Raw genomic sequence first — 14,659 nt, forward strand, 5'->3', positions numbered from 1 at the left:
AAATACCGAGCAACTACAAGAATTAAAAAAAATAATAAAAACTAAACTTCTATGAAGAAAAACAAATAAATAAACAATCTTTACAGTAGGTTGTAAATGTTGAAAAGCAATTTTTTTAATGTGAAAACTGAAAAGCACACATCGCACAAGAACAAGGTAACGTGGTTCGACTCGTGAGAGTCTACGTCCAATGCTTGGTAAATGTCTCTCAATCTCTTCAATATTCTGCAGAGATGAGAGGTTCCATTTATTATTTAATAAAGATACAAGATTGTTGGGTTTACTCTCCTTGAATGTAGGAACCGAATAGATATGTGAGATATCTTTCCCTGACTTTAGGTCTGGATCATCTTTACTTTATTAGATTTTGTTTGAGTTTATCTAAGCCAGATCAACTTTCTCTCCATTTGTTCTTGCTGAGTTTTATCCAAACGTCCTTGCCTTTGAATTGATTGTGAGTTGGATCTGTGGTGGTCTTATTCGGATCCAAATTTCTCTACTCCAATCTTTAGTATCTTTAACAGCCCCCTCTGGTTCAACAGCTTGGAAAGGGCTCCATGCTCTTGTTTTCGGTAGGCCTAACACGTAGTTCTGCATTGAGCAGCAATGTGTCTTTCCCACACGCATGACACACCTAGGATTGGAAGTACCATCTGTATTATGCTGGTTATTGTTCTTATTTCACTGATTTAAGTTAGGATATTTGTTGTTATTTCGACCCCTTTGAAAATTCTCCTCGGGCTGATTTGAACGGTTTCATTTTGATTTGCCGGTTTGTAGGACAAGTTGACAACGGGATTTTCAAGTCCATCGGGTTCCAATATTTGAGCTTCATGCATGCTCAACAAATCTTCAAGTGTGTAGGGGTCTGACCGAGTATGCAAAGACCTTCTTAAGGTCTCATATTCAGTCATTGGTAACCCTGCTAATATAAGTAACATCAGATCAACTGGCTTGAAAGCTTGATGAGATATACATTTTATCTTGCAAAAATAAGTAGATATAATATCATTCTCTTTTTTCAAGTTTTGTAGTTGAGTCTTTAGTTGTTTAGTTGTTGCAGCAACCAACGCCGCAACTGCGTATGCTATTGCTGGACGAGATGGTCGTCCCACAATACTCCCTTTTTATATATATGGTTAATTTAACATTAAATTAATTGTGTTTAACATTAGATAGATTCAATGTTATAAAATGATTAAAACACTCTTAAAATAATGGTATTTTTTAATATGCAAAATTACTTTTTGAGGTCAAAAAAATAACCTCAATAGCTTTATAAAGTTACTTTTTTGCAAAAGGTGTTTGACTTTTTAATTTTCTCCAAAATAAAAAAACCCTATAATGTCCAAAAAAGTGGCCATGCATTTTAAAAAAATATTATTCTTTGAAAGATATTTTAGTTAATAAGGTTGAATCAAAATAATGTTAAAAACAATTAGTTTAATGTTAAACTAACTCATATATATAGAGGGAGAGTAGGGAGTAATGTCATATACTAAGTGTTCAATGTTACATCGAACATTAAGCAAAAATTAATCATTTAACAACGGCCTATGACCACCACTAAATGTCTTTTTTTCTGCTGAAACCTTTAGCATTGATCCATGAGTGTTTTGTTTATCATTTTTGCCAAACATCAATGCTTGTGTTAGATGATCGTTTGTTGATTGACCGTCTGCGAATACATGAAATCCTATATATATATATATATATATATATATATATATATATATATATATATATATATATATATATATATATATGTGTGTGTGTGTGTGTGTGTAATGATAATCTAAATTAAACTAATTGTATTTGACATTATATGGATTCAACCTTACTAAAATGATTAATAAAATGAGTAAAATACACAGTATTTTTCTAAAATACATAATTACTTTTTTGAAGTTAAAAAAGTTACTTTGATATATTCACAAAGTTATTTTTTTGGAGACCCAAGGTGTAACGCCCCGAAATTTCAAACTTGCGAACCTTTCAGAAAACAGGCAAGAGACTAGAAGAAAATCTCTTTCCTTTCAGAGTTTGTTTATGTAATCAGCGAAAGATAATTCTTTTGTTGAATTTAAAAAGGCAAGCTGACAACTTTGGGAACGTTAGCTAAAAGAACCAAAACTCACTACACATGTTACTTGCAAAACACTTGGAAAAGTCACTTTCATTTAAAGAAGATTTCAAATAGTACAAAATTCGGATATCCAAAGAAAAATCTGTGACAAAACTCAAAAACGTTCAGGACGAGAGTTAAGAGTAGAAAAAGGAAATCTTGAAGTCATCTTGTCATCGCATGTGGTGTACCTAATCATCACTTGTACCCATAGAATGGGTTAGTTTTGCAAAAAACTAGTAGATGCACAAGAGAGACTACAAAAAACTGAATTAAGAGCATTTAATTCAGCATGCTAAGCAGTTTATAGTAGATCATCAATTAAACTGGTAAGCAGTTCAAAGCAAGTAAGCAGTGCAACTGTTAAATGCAACATGGCGATTCATTTGATCGTAAGATGTAAACTACCACACAACTAGCAAGTCTTATGACCCATCAACCAGTGTGAAAAGACTTATGTTTCGATATTACTGACATGCGGGTACGCACAGACGCGAATCGTAGAAACAACTGAAACTAGTTTGGGTGTCTGTTATTCTATGTATTTTCAATAACCCAAATAGCTAGTTGAGTCCGCTCTTAAGATGACGGCTTTCAACCGAGAGAGGATTCTCCAAAGGCAGTTAATTGGCAACGAATGCATCCAACTTCTGCAGAAGTTCATGAGATTTACCACCTAGGATAATGTCTAGTAGTCCATTCTTCTAACTCCAATGACTGGAGAAACCGGATCTTTGCCCGTGGGGTGGTTGTTAACAACCTGTCCATTGGAGTTTTTGTATTGATCCATCCTCTCCCTTGACAGAAACCAAAAGGTGAATGGGTGTGTTAGGTGTTGCTTAACTAACGACTCATTCTATATGCTCTGGTCTTTCAACCACTTGAGCATCTTACCTGTGAAGGAGATCAGTCACCATTTTATGTGATTACAGCAGTATGCATTTAGCATTGTTCGAGGTCGCACAACTGTCTCATCCGATCATCGCAGTACTAGCGAGTAGTGCACGACTATAAGTACTCTAGGATGAAAGGGGTATAGTTCCTCAATAGAAGTCTCAACAGAAGTGTTTCGCAAAGATGTAATGTTTCTCAAACTTTACTTTTGACATTATTTATCTTATAAAACAATCAACAACTTGTGCTAACATTTGGCATGCGATTTTCTAGAATCTCATCCGCTATCGTGGTATCTACATGCCTCGCATGACTCGATACTAGCCTCGATAAATGGGATACGGGTTTCTCAACAGAACCTTCGCTAAAATGTTCGCTCAAGCTCCAATTCGGGGTTACCCGAGATATGTCGGATAGACGAACAGAACCAGTCAATCACATCCTTCCAAATACTTCGATTTGGGCAGTCTTTGATACTTTTGCGCAACTCCCTAAATTCTTAAGTCTACTTTGCAAAATTGCTCACTCGAAAAGCCAGGATCCTTGCTAGGGATCTCTCTACTTAGACGAGGATGTATCGATAAGCCCCTGACTCAACTCTAATCGCAAGAGAGAGAGCGCTAAATGCCCCTTGCATCCTCCACGAGGATGCCTTTATAGCGCATGCAATGCGCAAAAACTTGAACGGCATCTGAAATGGCAAAGCAATAACGAAACATTTGTAAAAGCAGAACCCTAGGCGTAAAACACGACGGTAAAGAAAAGACATGACAGAAAGTAAAAGACAAGGATCGCGAAACTGTGTCCTTAAGTTAAATGCATACTCGTATAAATATATATATATGTATATATATTTAATTAATTGTCCTTTTTAGTTAATTGAACTCAATTCAAGTCTAAGTCCTCCATTTAATCTTCCTCTACCTTGGAGAGTTGCAAGATTGTTGGCATCTGCGAGTGTAAGCGATTGACGGCTCGAGACACAAAGCACGAGCGGGATCCATTATACGAGTTGCAAAAGCGAGACGTCAATATGCTATCTCAAACAGAAAGGTAGAGAGGACAGAGGTGTTGTTGTTGTCCTGACGTGAAAGAAGCAGGGGCATCGTGACCCTGCAAAGCTGCTGAAGGTGAAAAACGGGGAGGCAGAGGGTTGCACCTTTGCCTAAAGATGGTTTATACAAAGGCAGGGGTTGCGCCCCTGCCTTCCGAAAAAATCAGACAGAGGCAGGAGTTGCGCCCCTGCCTTCCGAAAGCGAGAGTAGGCAGGGGTTGTGCCCCTGCCTAACAAGGTGAAAGAGAGGCAGAGGTAACGCTCCTGCCTAACAAAAACAAGGGAGGCAAGGGGCTTCACCCCTGCCTACCGAAGGAGCAAGGAGGCAGGAATGAGGCCCCTGCCCGTCGATCACAAAAAGGGAGGCAGGGGGCTTCACCCCTGCTTGCCGAAGTTAGTGGAGGCAGGGGCGACACCCCTGTCTACTAGAAGAAGAAGGCGCAGGGAGGGGACTCGGCCCCTCTCCCACCAAACTGAGGGTGCAGGGAGGGGGCTTGGCCCGTCCCCTATAAAATGAGTGCACAGGGAGAGGCTTGGCCCCATCCCTGCCAAAGGGTAAGCAAGGAAGAGGCTCAGCCCCTCCCTTGCATACAGGGGGTACAAGGAGGGGGGCTTTGTCCCTTCCCTGTCGCTGGAGGGTGCAGAGAGCAGAGAAGGGGCTTGACCCCTCCCTCACCATCAAAGGGAGTAGGTAGCAGGGAGGAGGTTGGGCCCCTTTCCTGCTAAAGGTGATGCAGGGAGGGGGTTTCACCCCTCCCTTGGCCGCAGGGAGCACAGACAGGGCTTGACCCCTCCCTTGCCTACAAGGGTGCAGGGAGGGGCTCGACCCCTCCCTTGCAAATAGAGGCCACTGTGAGGGGGCTCGGCCCCTCACTTTCAAAATATGGCACAGGGAAGGGCTCGGCCCCTCCCTCACTAAAAGGAGTCGCAGGGAGGGGGCTCTGCCCCTCCCCTACGATTCAGGGCAGCAGGGAGGCGGCTCAACCCCCCTCCCTGCACAACAGAGAGGTGAGGGAGAGAAAAACGAACAAAGGAGGGGTGGAGGAGGCGTGTACCTTGAGGGTTGTCGAAGGGAAGGTCTTCGGTGTGCGAGCATTGTTGGAGGCCACTGCTCGGCAAACACAAGGATAGTGGGAGAGGGGGTCGGGTACCAAGAGAGATACGAGAGAGAGAGAGAGAGAGGCGGTGGCGAGGGTGCAGAGAGAGAGAGAGAGAGAACGGGAGAACAGAGGGGAAGGATGTTTCGAGAAACCTCTCCCCCTTGCAGTTGTGTGCTTTTATAAGCACGTAGCCGACTAACACCTAACGGATCCGGGTTGGGTCCGGATCCGGCCCGGGTCCAAATAAATTTTTATTTTATTTTTTTATGGGTTTTACACAGTGGGTTTGGCGCAGTGGGATGGGGCCTAGACCGTTTGACGGACAATCTAGGATCAAATCCCATGGGCGTCACCCCGTGTGAAAGCCGATGCTTGGCAACTTCCTAGAATCGAGGGGTAAGACCTTGAAGTTTTATACTGACAGAGATCATAAGGCAGGCTGAGCCAGCGTGGCTATGTCTCTATGCCTAGAGCGGTTTATGCGAGTAAAAATTATATATATATATATATATATATATATATATATATATATATATATATATATATATATATATATATATATATATATATTTCTTTCGAAAGATGTGTGACTTTTCATTGCTCTCCAAGTTCAAAAGACTTATAATGCTAAAAGCAATAACTTGTAAAAAAATATTATTCTTTTAATAGTATTTTAGTCATTTTAATATTGTTGAATGTAGCTAACAATAAATAAAACTAGTTTAATATTAGATAAACTCAATATATATATATATATATATATATATATATATATATATATATATATATATATATAATGTTTCTGAACCATGATACCATATGGCGGTACACACTCTTTGTTTGCATAGATCTGGCCACTAAATGGTAAATCCAACCTTAAAGATGTATTTAGCATGATTTAATTAGTATATTAGAAGGTTTTATCATGTTTAATACATGGTAAGATCTCATTTTTTGAGACAGGGAACATCAAGGACTCACAATTCATGAAAATAAAGGTGGTTTAATAATGGCATAAAATATCATATTTGAGTCAACTTTAATACCTGAAAATAATAAATAGAATATGCTAAACATAAGTGTGTACCACCATACATTATCGCCATAGAAGCATTTTATATATATATATATAGGAAAACCTGTATCTTCGAAGGAAACCTTTGAACATGTTCGAACCTGTGTGGTTCTTTTTCTTAAAGAACATTTAGCAGCAGTTTTGAACTGCTCATTTTTTCGTTCAGAGAGAGTTAAGATCTCATTTTTTGAGACAGGGAACATCAAGGACTCACAATTCATGAAAATAAAGGTGGTTTAATAATGGCATAAAATATCATATTTGAGTCAACTTTAATACCTGAAAATAATAAATAGAATATGCTAAACATAAGTGTGTACCACCATACATTATCGCCATAGAAGCATTTTATATATATATATATAGGAAAACCTGTATCTTCGAAGGAAACCTTTGAACATGTTCGAACCTGTGTGGTTCTTTTTCTTAAAGAACATTTAGCAGCAGTTTTGAACTGCTCATTTTTTCGTTCAGAGAGAGTGCACAACAAAAAACGATGAATTATCGCCGTTTGATCGTGAATGGCCACACGTCCTCCAAAGTATCTTCAAACACTTAAAGTGTTTGAAGGTACGTGTTTATATATACGTGTGTGTCTATCACATAGATAAGAACACTGCATTTACGTATTAAGATTGAATACATGTCATTAAAAAAAGATATAATTGTGTCTACATTTTGTAGACTGATACCTTCATCCATCTTTAAGTATTAACATTGAATAATTCTATGACATAGATAAGAACACATGGCATGTCATTAAAGAAAGACATGACTGTATCATTATTGTGCACAAGGCTGCAGAATGCGTCGCAGTAAATATCGGCGTTTAAACCCAAAAAAGAAAAGCTGTCATCTGTTCATATAGCAAATATCGACAGAAATTACTAACGGGGCTCCGCTTGTCTTCTTAAGAGCATCCATAGTGACAAACGATAAAAACGGCAAAATCTCGTCTTTCAAAAACTCGCGAAAATTTGCAAATTTTTCATAAATCTCACATTTTTTTGGCAAATTTTCGACAATAAAAAATAAATTAAAAAATATGAAATTTATTTTTATAAGAAAATATTAATACAAATTATTTAAAAATAAAAATACATGGTTTTTTCATGATAAATAGTCTTTTAAAATGTAAATATCGTGTTTAAATCATGGTATTTATGTTTTTTCATAAATCTCACGATATTTTAAAAATCCCACTAGAAATTACCGTTTTAAACTTTCAGGCAATTTCTCGATATTTGTCACCATGGGAGCAGCTAGTGCATGTCACCTTGTATTGAGATGTTGCAGGTTCAAAACCCAATGGTACAGTTGTATAACTGGTAGGGGTCGGTCTAACCCAGCTGGTCTTTAAAAAAAATATATAGACAAACAATTTTTTGTTTTTATATTTATTCTTTTGCAAATATTTGTTTATATATTTTTCATTGATATTTTGCCAATAACAGGGATTTCTTACGAGAATAAGGCCATCGTTGTTTTCCCGTTTTAAACCTGTTAACATGAGCAGTAGCCAACCCTGGGAACAGGTGTTGTGAGAAATTGTCTACCATTAACGCTCTTTTTGGGAGCCTTGAACCAGAGGTGTGGTATTACTTCTACTAGTGCCCTCATGCTCTCTGCTGTTTGGGAGCGTGGTTGTTGCCAAAACATTACATTGAGAAAGGAGTAAGCAGCCCCAACACAACGTTTCAACACCATTCACAAGAGAAATTTTTTTGGCAACTCCATCTCCAACAACAGATTTTGACAACACAAGGAAATGGTGTTTACATCTCAACGCAAGCCCCCCAAAACAGAGCCTAAAGTGCATTAGCACATGATAGAAGGATCATTAGAGTTGCATTACCATCAGCCCATACACAAAATTAACAGGGTAGGCTTTCCACAAGCAACTCTGACATTCTTGCATAACAATCTTAAAGTGCATATCATTACAACTTTGTCAAAAATGAAGGCTGAGATGTAGAGCAAATACGCTGAATCATTAAGATCAGCCAAGATACAGCAATCAGGCTTTTCTTTGTATATAGAATTACATTTGGGCAGGACAAATCCCACATCACCACTCGCTTCTTTCACTTCACCTATTTAATATTGGTTGCAGTGCACCACTTAGGCTATTCATTCAGTCCTTCCAATTCATCAAGTCCTTCATTTCCTGATCTTGTTTCCTCTGTGCTCCAACTCCACATCCTCGATCACTGCATCTTGTAGAACCATCCTTTACCAGCATCTGGAACTACCAAAGCCAATACTATAGAGCTGCCATCACCGATGCCGATGAACTGGTGAAACTGATCTTGAACGCCTGTTTCTGAATTAAGCAAAGCATTGCTAGTGACGAGACAACATTCTCAACAAAACAAAATACCATCCATAGATCACCTCCCATGTAATCGCTATGAAGTATACTGCCTGAAATCTATAGAAATCAATAAGCAGCTGCTTACCTTGTATCATGAGAAGAATAGGGAGAATGCTTGCGTTGAGAATGCCTGGAATGTGGAGACCGCGAAACTTGTCTAGAATGAAAAATAATCATACTGCTCCAGTAAGTTAAGACTTAAGAGTATCTAAAAATATAAATGTTATCCTGTACAATGTTAGAACATGCTCAGAAGCAACCTCCAAGCCTAGTATTCTACTATTTTGGTGTACAAATTCCCAAAAGGTCAGGTTCCTGCTTTATGTGCATATGTTGGAGTCCAAAGATCAATGGATTGAAATTGTAAAAGGATAAAGACAATAATAATAGTCACACTCTGCATGGCCATTATAAGAGTCAGCACCATCAATGCAAATAAATCAGGAGAAGAATGATTTTATGGTCAAAGAGCTCCTGAAATTTCAAAACTATCAAAAGCTAATTAGGAGCAATGGAGGGCAAGAGGTTTCATAAACAAATCTAGGTGAACTTGCTACTAGCTGAAAATAAATGGACAGTCATCCAAGTACAGTATCCAGGGCTCCCAGGTACTCTCTCTCTCTCTCTCTCTCTCTCTCTCTCTCTCTCTCTCTCTCTCTCTCTCTCTCTCTCTCTCTCTCTCTCTCTCTTCGGATGAAACTGAGAGAGAGAGAGAGAGCTCGTATTATATACTTCTATGATATATATACATATATATATAGTCCAAATCTCTTAGAGAGACTCACTTCCAAGTTATGCAGTCAAAAGCCCCAACTAGTCTGCCTAGTTGGTCTAGGTGTAAGTAAAACGCCTAGCCTTTGCAATTCCTAGGAGGGTACCTCAAAAGGTGTCAATTTTGCTGACTAGGCACCGACTAAGGCACCCAGTCGGCGACTAAGCTAGGCACATGGGCAGTTTAGCCATTTATTATTCTTATATATATATATATATATGTGTGTGTGTGTGTGTGTTCGTGTGATTTATTTTGTGAAAACATGAAAACATGCTGCGTGTGTGTGTGTGTGTGTGTGTGCTGCCTTTGCTTTTGGGTTTTTTTTTGTGAAACACTGAAAGCATGCACAGTCAATTTTAATTGATTATGTTTTTTATATATGTGTGTGTTACTTTGTTTCTGATGAATTTTTCTATAAAATCCTGAAAGCATGTTTAGTATTATGAATTATGTAAGATGTGATTTATATATGTATGTGTTATTGTACTTATGTGAAAGGTTGTAATTACCTATTTATAGTGTTGTAATAGGAAATACCCATTAGGGGTATTTCAGTCTTTTTACAACATTGTATAGGTTGTGCCCATTAGGGGGCACCACAGTCTTAATATTTTTTCCTTTTATTTTTTTGTTGTAATGTCCTTTAACTTTATGTTAAGGGCATTGTTGTAAAAGGACTTTAAAGTCTTTGGGACCTCCAAAGCCATTGGGGAATGTCCCAATGGCCTTGTGTTTGTGTGAAGTGTATATATAGGGGTGAACCCCCACTTGTATCCTTATGGTTGTCTCAAGCACTCATATGAAATCCACTTTATATTTTTATGCTCTCTCTTTTGCCCATTAGTGGCTTTGTGCTTGTATTCTTGTATTGACTCATAAGTGGTCATTGACTCATTGATTGTGTCCACACTTGTATGTTTTGTAAGCTCAAAAGAGGCATCTACTTGTATTTTTTTTATTTATTACATGGTATCTTGGAAGATTGTGTGGTGGACCGTGAAGATTGGAAGAGCGCCGGTTCGTTGCTTCGAGAAGTGTGCCATCAACCTTCTTTCTTTTCTTCTCCATCTTGTATTCTCTCTCTCTACTTATTTCTCTTTGCTTTCATGGCCGACAAAGAAATTGTAACCGTTCCCATCAAATTTGATGGGATCAACTACATGTGTGTCACTGTGGTAAAGAGAATACCAGTGGAAAAAGAACTATGGCACTTGGTTGATAGTTCTACTCCGGAAACTCAACTCACTCTTACAAAAGTTGTAATGGGAGAAGATGATGGAAGTAAAGAAAAACTCTTAAAGGTCAAGACTCAAGATAGATGAGGCCCTCTTAGATTACAAAAATAACTATAAAGCATGAAAAATAAGTCATGCTAAAGTACTCTCTTTTCATGGAAAACATGGAGGAACCGTGCAAAAACATTTTAGAGTTTGAGAGAGTGGATGAAGCTTGGACTTTTATCAAGCAACCCTATACCCAAAAAGATGGTGCACATAAATGAGAAATACATAACAAGATTCACAATTATAAACAAAATGACAAGTGTGTGATAACACTACATATCATTAAAGAGACTTTGGGATCAAATGGCTAAATTTAAGCCTATTTGGGACACATGAAATGATGCTCGTGTAAGAAAAAAACAAATCATAGAGGAGCAATTCTTTTAATTCATGCAAGGCCTTATTGAATTTGAACTAGTGAGGGTCACCATTACTCATCGAAACAAAGATGAGCCACCACCTATACATGATGTCTCAGCCAAAGTATGTATGGAAGAAACTAGGTTGAAGGTTGAAACCATGTCCGAGCCCAAGAAAACGAAGGATAATGTGTTGGTCGTCTCAAGATTCGGAGTCAACACTTACACATACAAGCCTTCTCATTTCACCAAATCTAATCTTGAGAGGCAAGAAGATTTTATGTCACAATTGTGGAGAACTAGGGCACATCAAACCCTATTAGCCCAAGTTCAAAGGAAAAGATGAGCGAAAAGCGACAAGTGTAGATTTATTGCATGAAGACAAAAATGAAACTAATGAAGATTTCAAATCCATTGGAACTGTCTTTGCCTCAACTAGTGGAGGCTCTACAACCGCTTCTTAAGGAATCATCTTCTTCTATCACGGGTGTCGCGGTCTCCTCATCTTCTCCTATAAGTAAAATTTCTTGGCTTTTGGACTCATGTGCATCTTTCTATATGACCCCTAATAACTCTTTGCTCTCTGAATGAAAAAATAATTCAAGTGTATCTAATGTTTTTATTGCAGATGGCTCCTCTCTTGAGATAAAAAGGGGTTAGAGATTTTAAAAACTCTTCAAATTTTTCTATACTAAAAATTAGATTTGTTCTAAAACTCGATTTAAATCTTCTCTTTGTTTCTCAAATTGTTGATCATGGTTGTAAAATCTTCTTCTCATCAAACAAATGCTTGGTGCAGGATCTCCAAAGATGAAAGTTGGAGAAGGCCATAGAGAAGGAAATCTCTACTACATGGATCAATTGATTCTTTCAAAAACTACTTTTTGTTACAGTGTACAAGATTTGGATATTGTTTTGTGACATCAAAGGCTAAGTCATCTTAGCATATCTAAATTATCTAATGTGCCCCATTTAAGAAAAATTTGTAATGAAAGATTGCGTTGATTGCATTCTTGAAAAATGAAAGCCATTCCCTTTCAAGAAAGAACATTTTCTTCTAAACCACTTGAATTAATACATTCAGATGTATGGAGTCTGACACCTATTATCTCTAAAGGTGGCTTTACTTATTATGTGATCTTTGTTAATAATTGTTCTCGGTACACGTGGATTTACTACCTTAAGCACAAAAATGAAGTATTTGAGATCTTCAAATCTTTTCATAACTTAGTCAAAAATTTATTTCAATCTAATATAGCTATCTTTCACTTTGATTCAGAGGTGAGAGTTCATGTCAAATGATTTTAAAAAGTATTTGAAACTAAATGTTCACTAAAGATCTTGGGATTACTCCTCAACAAAATGGTTTGGCAAAAAGAAAACATACGCATATTGTAGAAACTACCATAACCTTGCTCATTTTAAAAAATGTTCAAAAAGAATTTTAAGCCAAAACTGCACTTACCCTTGTTTACCTTATAAATAGAATTCCTTTAGTGAAGCTTCAAAAAACTACTCCTTGAAAATCTTTACAAAATTTTCCCTGATTACTTTAAATTAAGGACTTTTGGATGTAAATGTTTTGTCATTACTAACAAAAATGATAAATAATCTCCTCATACTATATTTCCTATATTTTCCTTGGCTACGGTGAACCTTGAAACCCAAAAAAACTTTAGATGTTATGATCTCCAAAATGATAAATTTTATATTTCTAAAAATGTTACTTTATTTTTTTAAACCTTCTAACATATTAAATAAACCATGTTAAAGACATTTGTACGGTTAGATTTACCAATTGGTGACTAGATCCATACAAACAAGAGTGTGTACCACTATCAAGTATCATGATACATAACCACCACACACACACACACATATATATATAAATATATATATATGATTTTTGTGATTCACGCATAGGAATGCTAGTTTGATTTATGTTCTATTGAATAATTTATGTGATTTGTGTTTCAGCTGTTTAGCTTCTTAAATAGTGTTGAATGTGTTTCCTATTATTTTTCAAAATTTATTGTAATTTTTGTGATTTTATCCTTTTTTAGGATCTCAGCTAGGCATTGACTAGTCTTTTGGGTCCTGGTGCCTAGGCGCCAACTAACAATTTTGACATAATAGGGAAAAAAACCTAATACGAGTCCCAACAGATGGATCAATTGTGAAACTGCAGGACCTATTACTGCTGACAATTCACTGGCACAAAATACAAATGCAGATGAAGGAAAAGCAGATAAAACACAAATAAAAAAAGGATGACAAGCAAGAATCAAAACCTTTTTCTAGGCCTGCTATGGGAAGGTGATGAATTGCGCTTATTTGTTTGCATTTTCCTGCAATACATCTCAGAGATATTAAGAAAAAAAATGAAGTACAACATAAACAGAAGTAGAGGGATGAAGGAAAGGTTGTTGCATCCATGCCTTGCATCATCTGATGAACCATGACTTGAACCACTTCGTTCACTGCTTGTTGAGTCTGCCCTGCTGTTTCTAACCCTACCAGAAGTTGATGAGTAATGTTTCTTGTGTGAATCCTTTTTCTCTCTGTGTTTTGATCTGTCTTCCTTCTCTTCTCTAGGTCGTTCTCTTTTTTTAGTATTCTCTTCTTTCATATTGTTCCTTCTAGTCTTGTCTCCCAATTTCTCATCTTCTTTAGCATTGACATGATTGAAGTTTTTCCTTGAATCAGAATCCCATGATTTTCCTACCAGTTTGGCTCTATCTTTCAACTTATCCACTTCATTTCTTTCCTGGTTTTTCTCCTTCTGCATATCCCAGTTCTCCCGTGCATTTCTAGCATCACTAGAAAGGGATTCTCGCTGGCCCGTCTTACTTTTATCAGCTTCTATCTCTTTCCGATCATGTCTGCTAACAACAGAGCCTTTTCTACTATCATATTCGTTCTTACTCGATGTTTTCCTCTCATTTGAATCTGGGCCTTCATTTACACATGGTTTTTCTACATTAGCCAATGATTCTGTATTTGTGTAAGCATGTTCAGCAGTTTTTCCCTTATGTAACAATGTATTTTCTGTACGCTGTGAAACATCACTTTTCTCTGCAGCAGCAATCTGCTCTTCTCTTCTATGCCCCACATAACCAGCAGGAACCTTTCCGTCCTCAGACTTCAATACATTAGAAGAAAAGGATGAAACCTTCCTAGTCATATCATTTGCATTTTTATTACTTAATGTATCTTGAAAAACTGTGTTGACAACAGCAGCATTGCCATGAGCATCTACATTAGTTAGTCCTCCTTTAGGTTCTTCAATTTTATCATGAGGATATTCTGTGGCTGCATTAACATCCCTATTAGTAGCATTGTTATTCTGCCTGGCGCTCTGCCCTGAGCTTTCAACTTCATCATCATCTGATGCATAGTTTGCAAGACCAAGCAAATTTCCACCAGGTGAACTGGAAGAAGACTTCTGATCAACATTTGCCTCACCAGAATTATTAAGTTTTCCTGAAACTAGAACTCTAGCAGATGCCTTGGGAGTAGGAGCTGATGGAGTTGATGAAGGCAGTTTGTTGCTTGTTGGCACTATGCAATAACAATGATAGAGGTTTCAGTTGATGCCGAACAAAAACATATATTACATTACA

At 37.4% G+C, this 14,659-nt stretch overlaps 1 protein-coding gene across 2 annotated transcripts in view; it reads right to left on the minus strand.

The window, feature by feature from the left end:
- Positions 1-8,136: 8,136 nt before the first annotated feature.
- Positions 8,137-14,659, minus strand: part of LOC149840767 (uncharacterized) — a 60,351-nt gene continuing 53,828 nt past the window's right edge. For both annotated transcript variants that reach the window (XM_090003307.1, XM_090003308.1), the window contains exons 9-12: positions 13,475-14,597; positions 13,328-13,384; positions 8,708-8,779; positions 8,137-8,571 (exon numbers count right to left, since the gene is read on the minus strand). In XM_090003307.1, the coding sequence (XP_089859433.1) occupies positions 8,526-8,571; positions 8,708-8,779; positions 13,328-13,384; positions 13,475-14,597 (1,298 nt within the window). In that variant the 3' untranslated portion in view covers positions 8,137-8,525. The remainder of the gene's footprint in view (positions 8,572-8,707; positions 8,780-13,327; positions 13,385-13,474; positions 14,598-14,659) is intronic.

The sequence above is a fragment of the Nuphar pumila genome, chromosome 4 (genome assembly GCF_984573655.1).
Source record: "Nuphar pumila chromosome 4, dmNupPumi1.hap1.1, whole genome shotgun sequence".
NCBI lineage: Eukaryota > Viridiplantae > Streptophyta > Magnoliopsida > Nymphaeales > Nymphaeaceae > Nuphar > Nuphar pumila.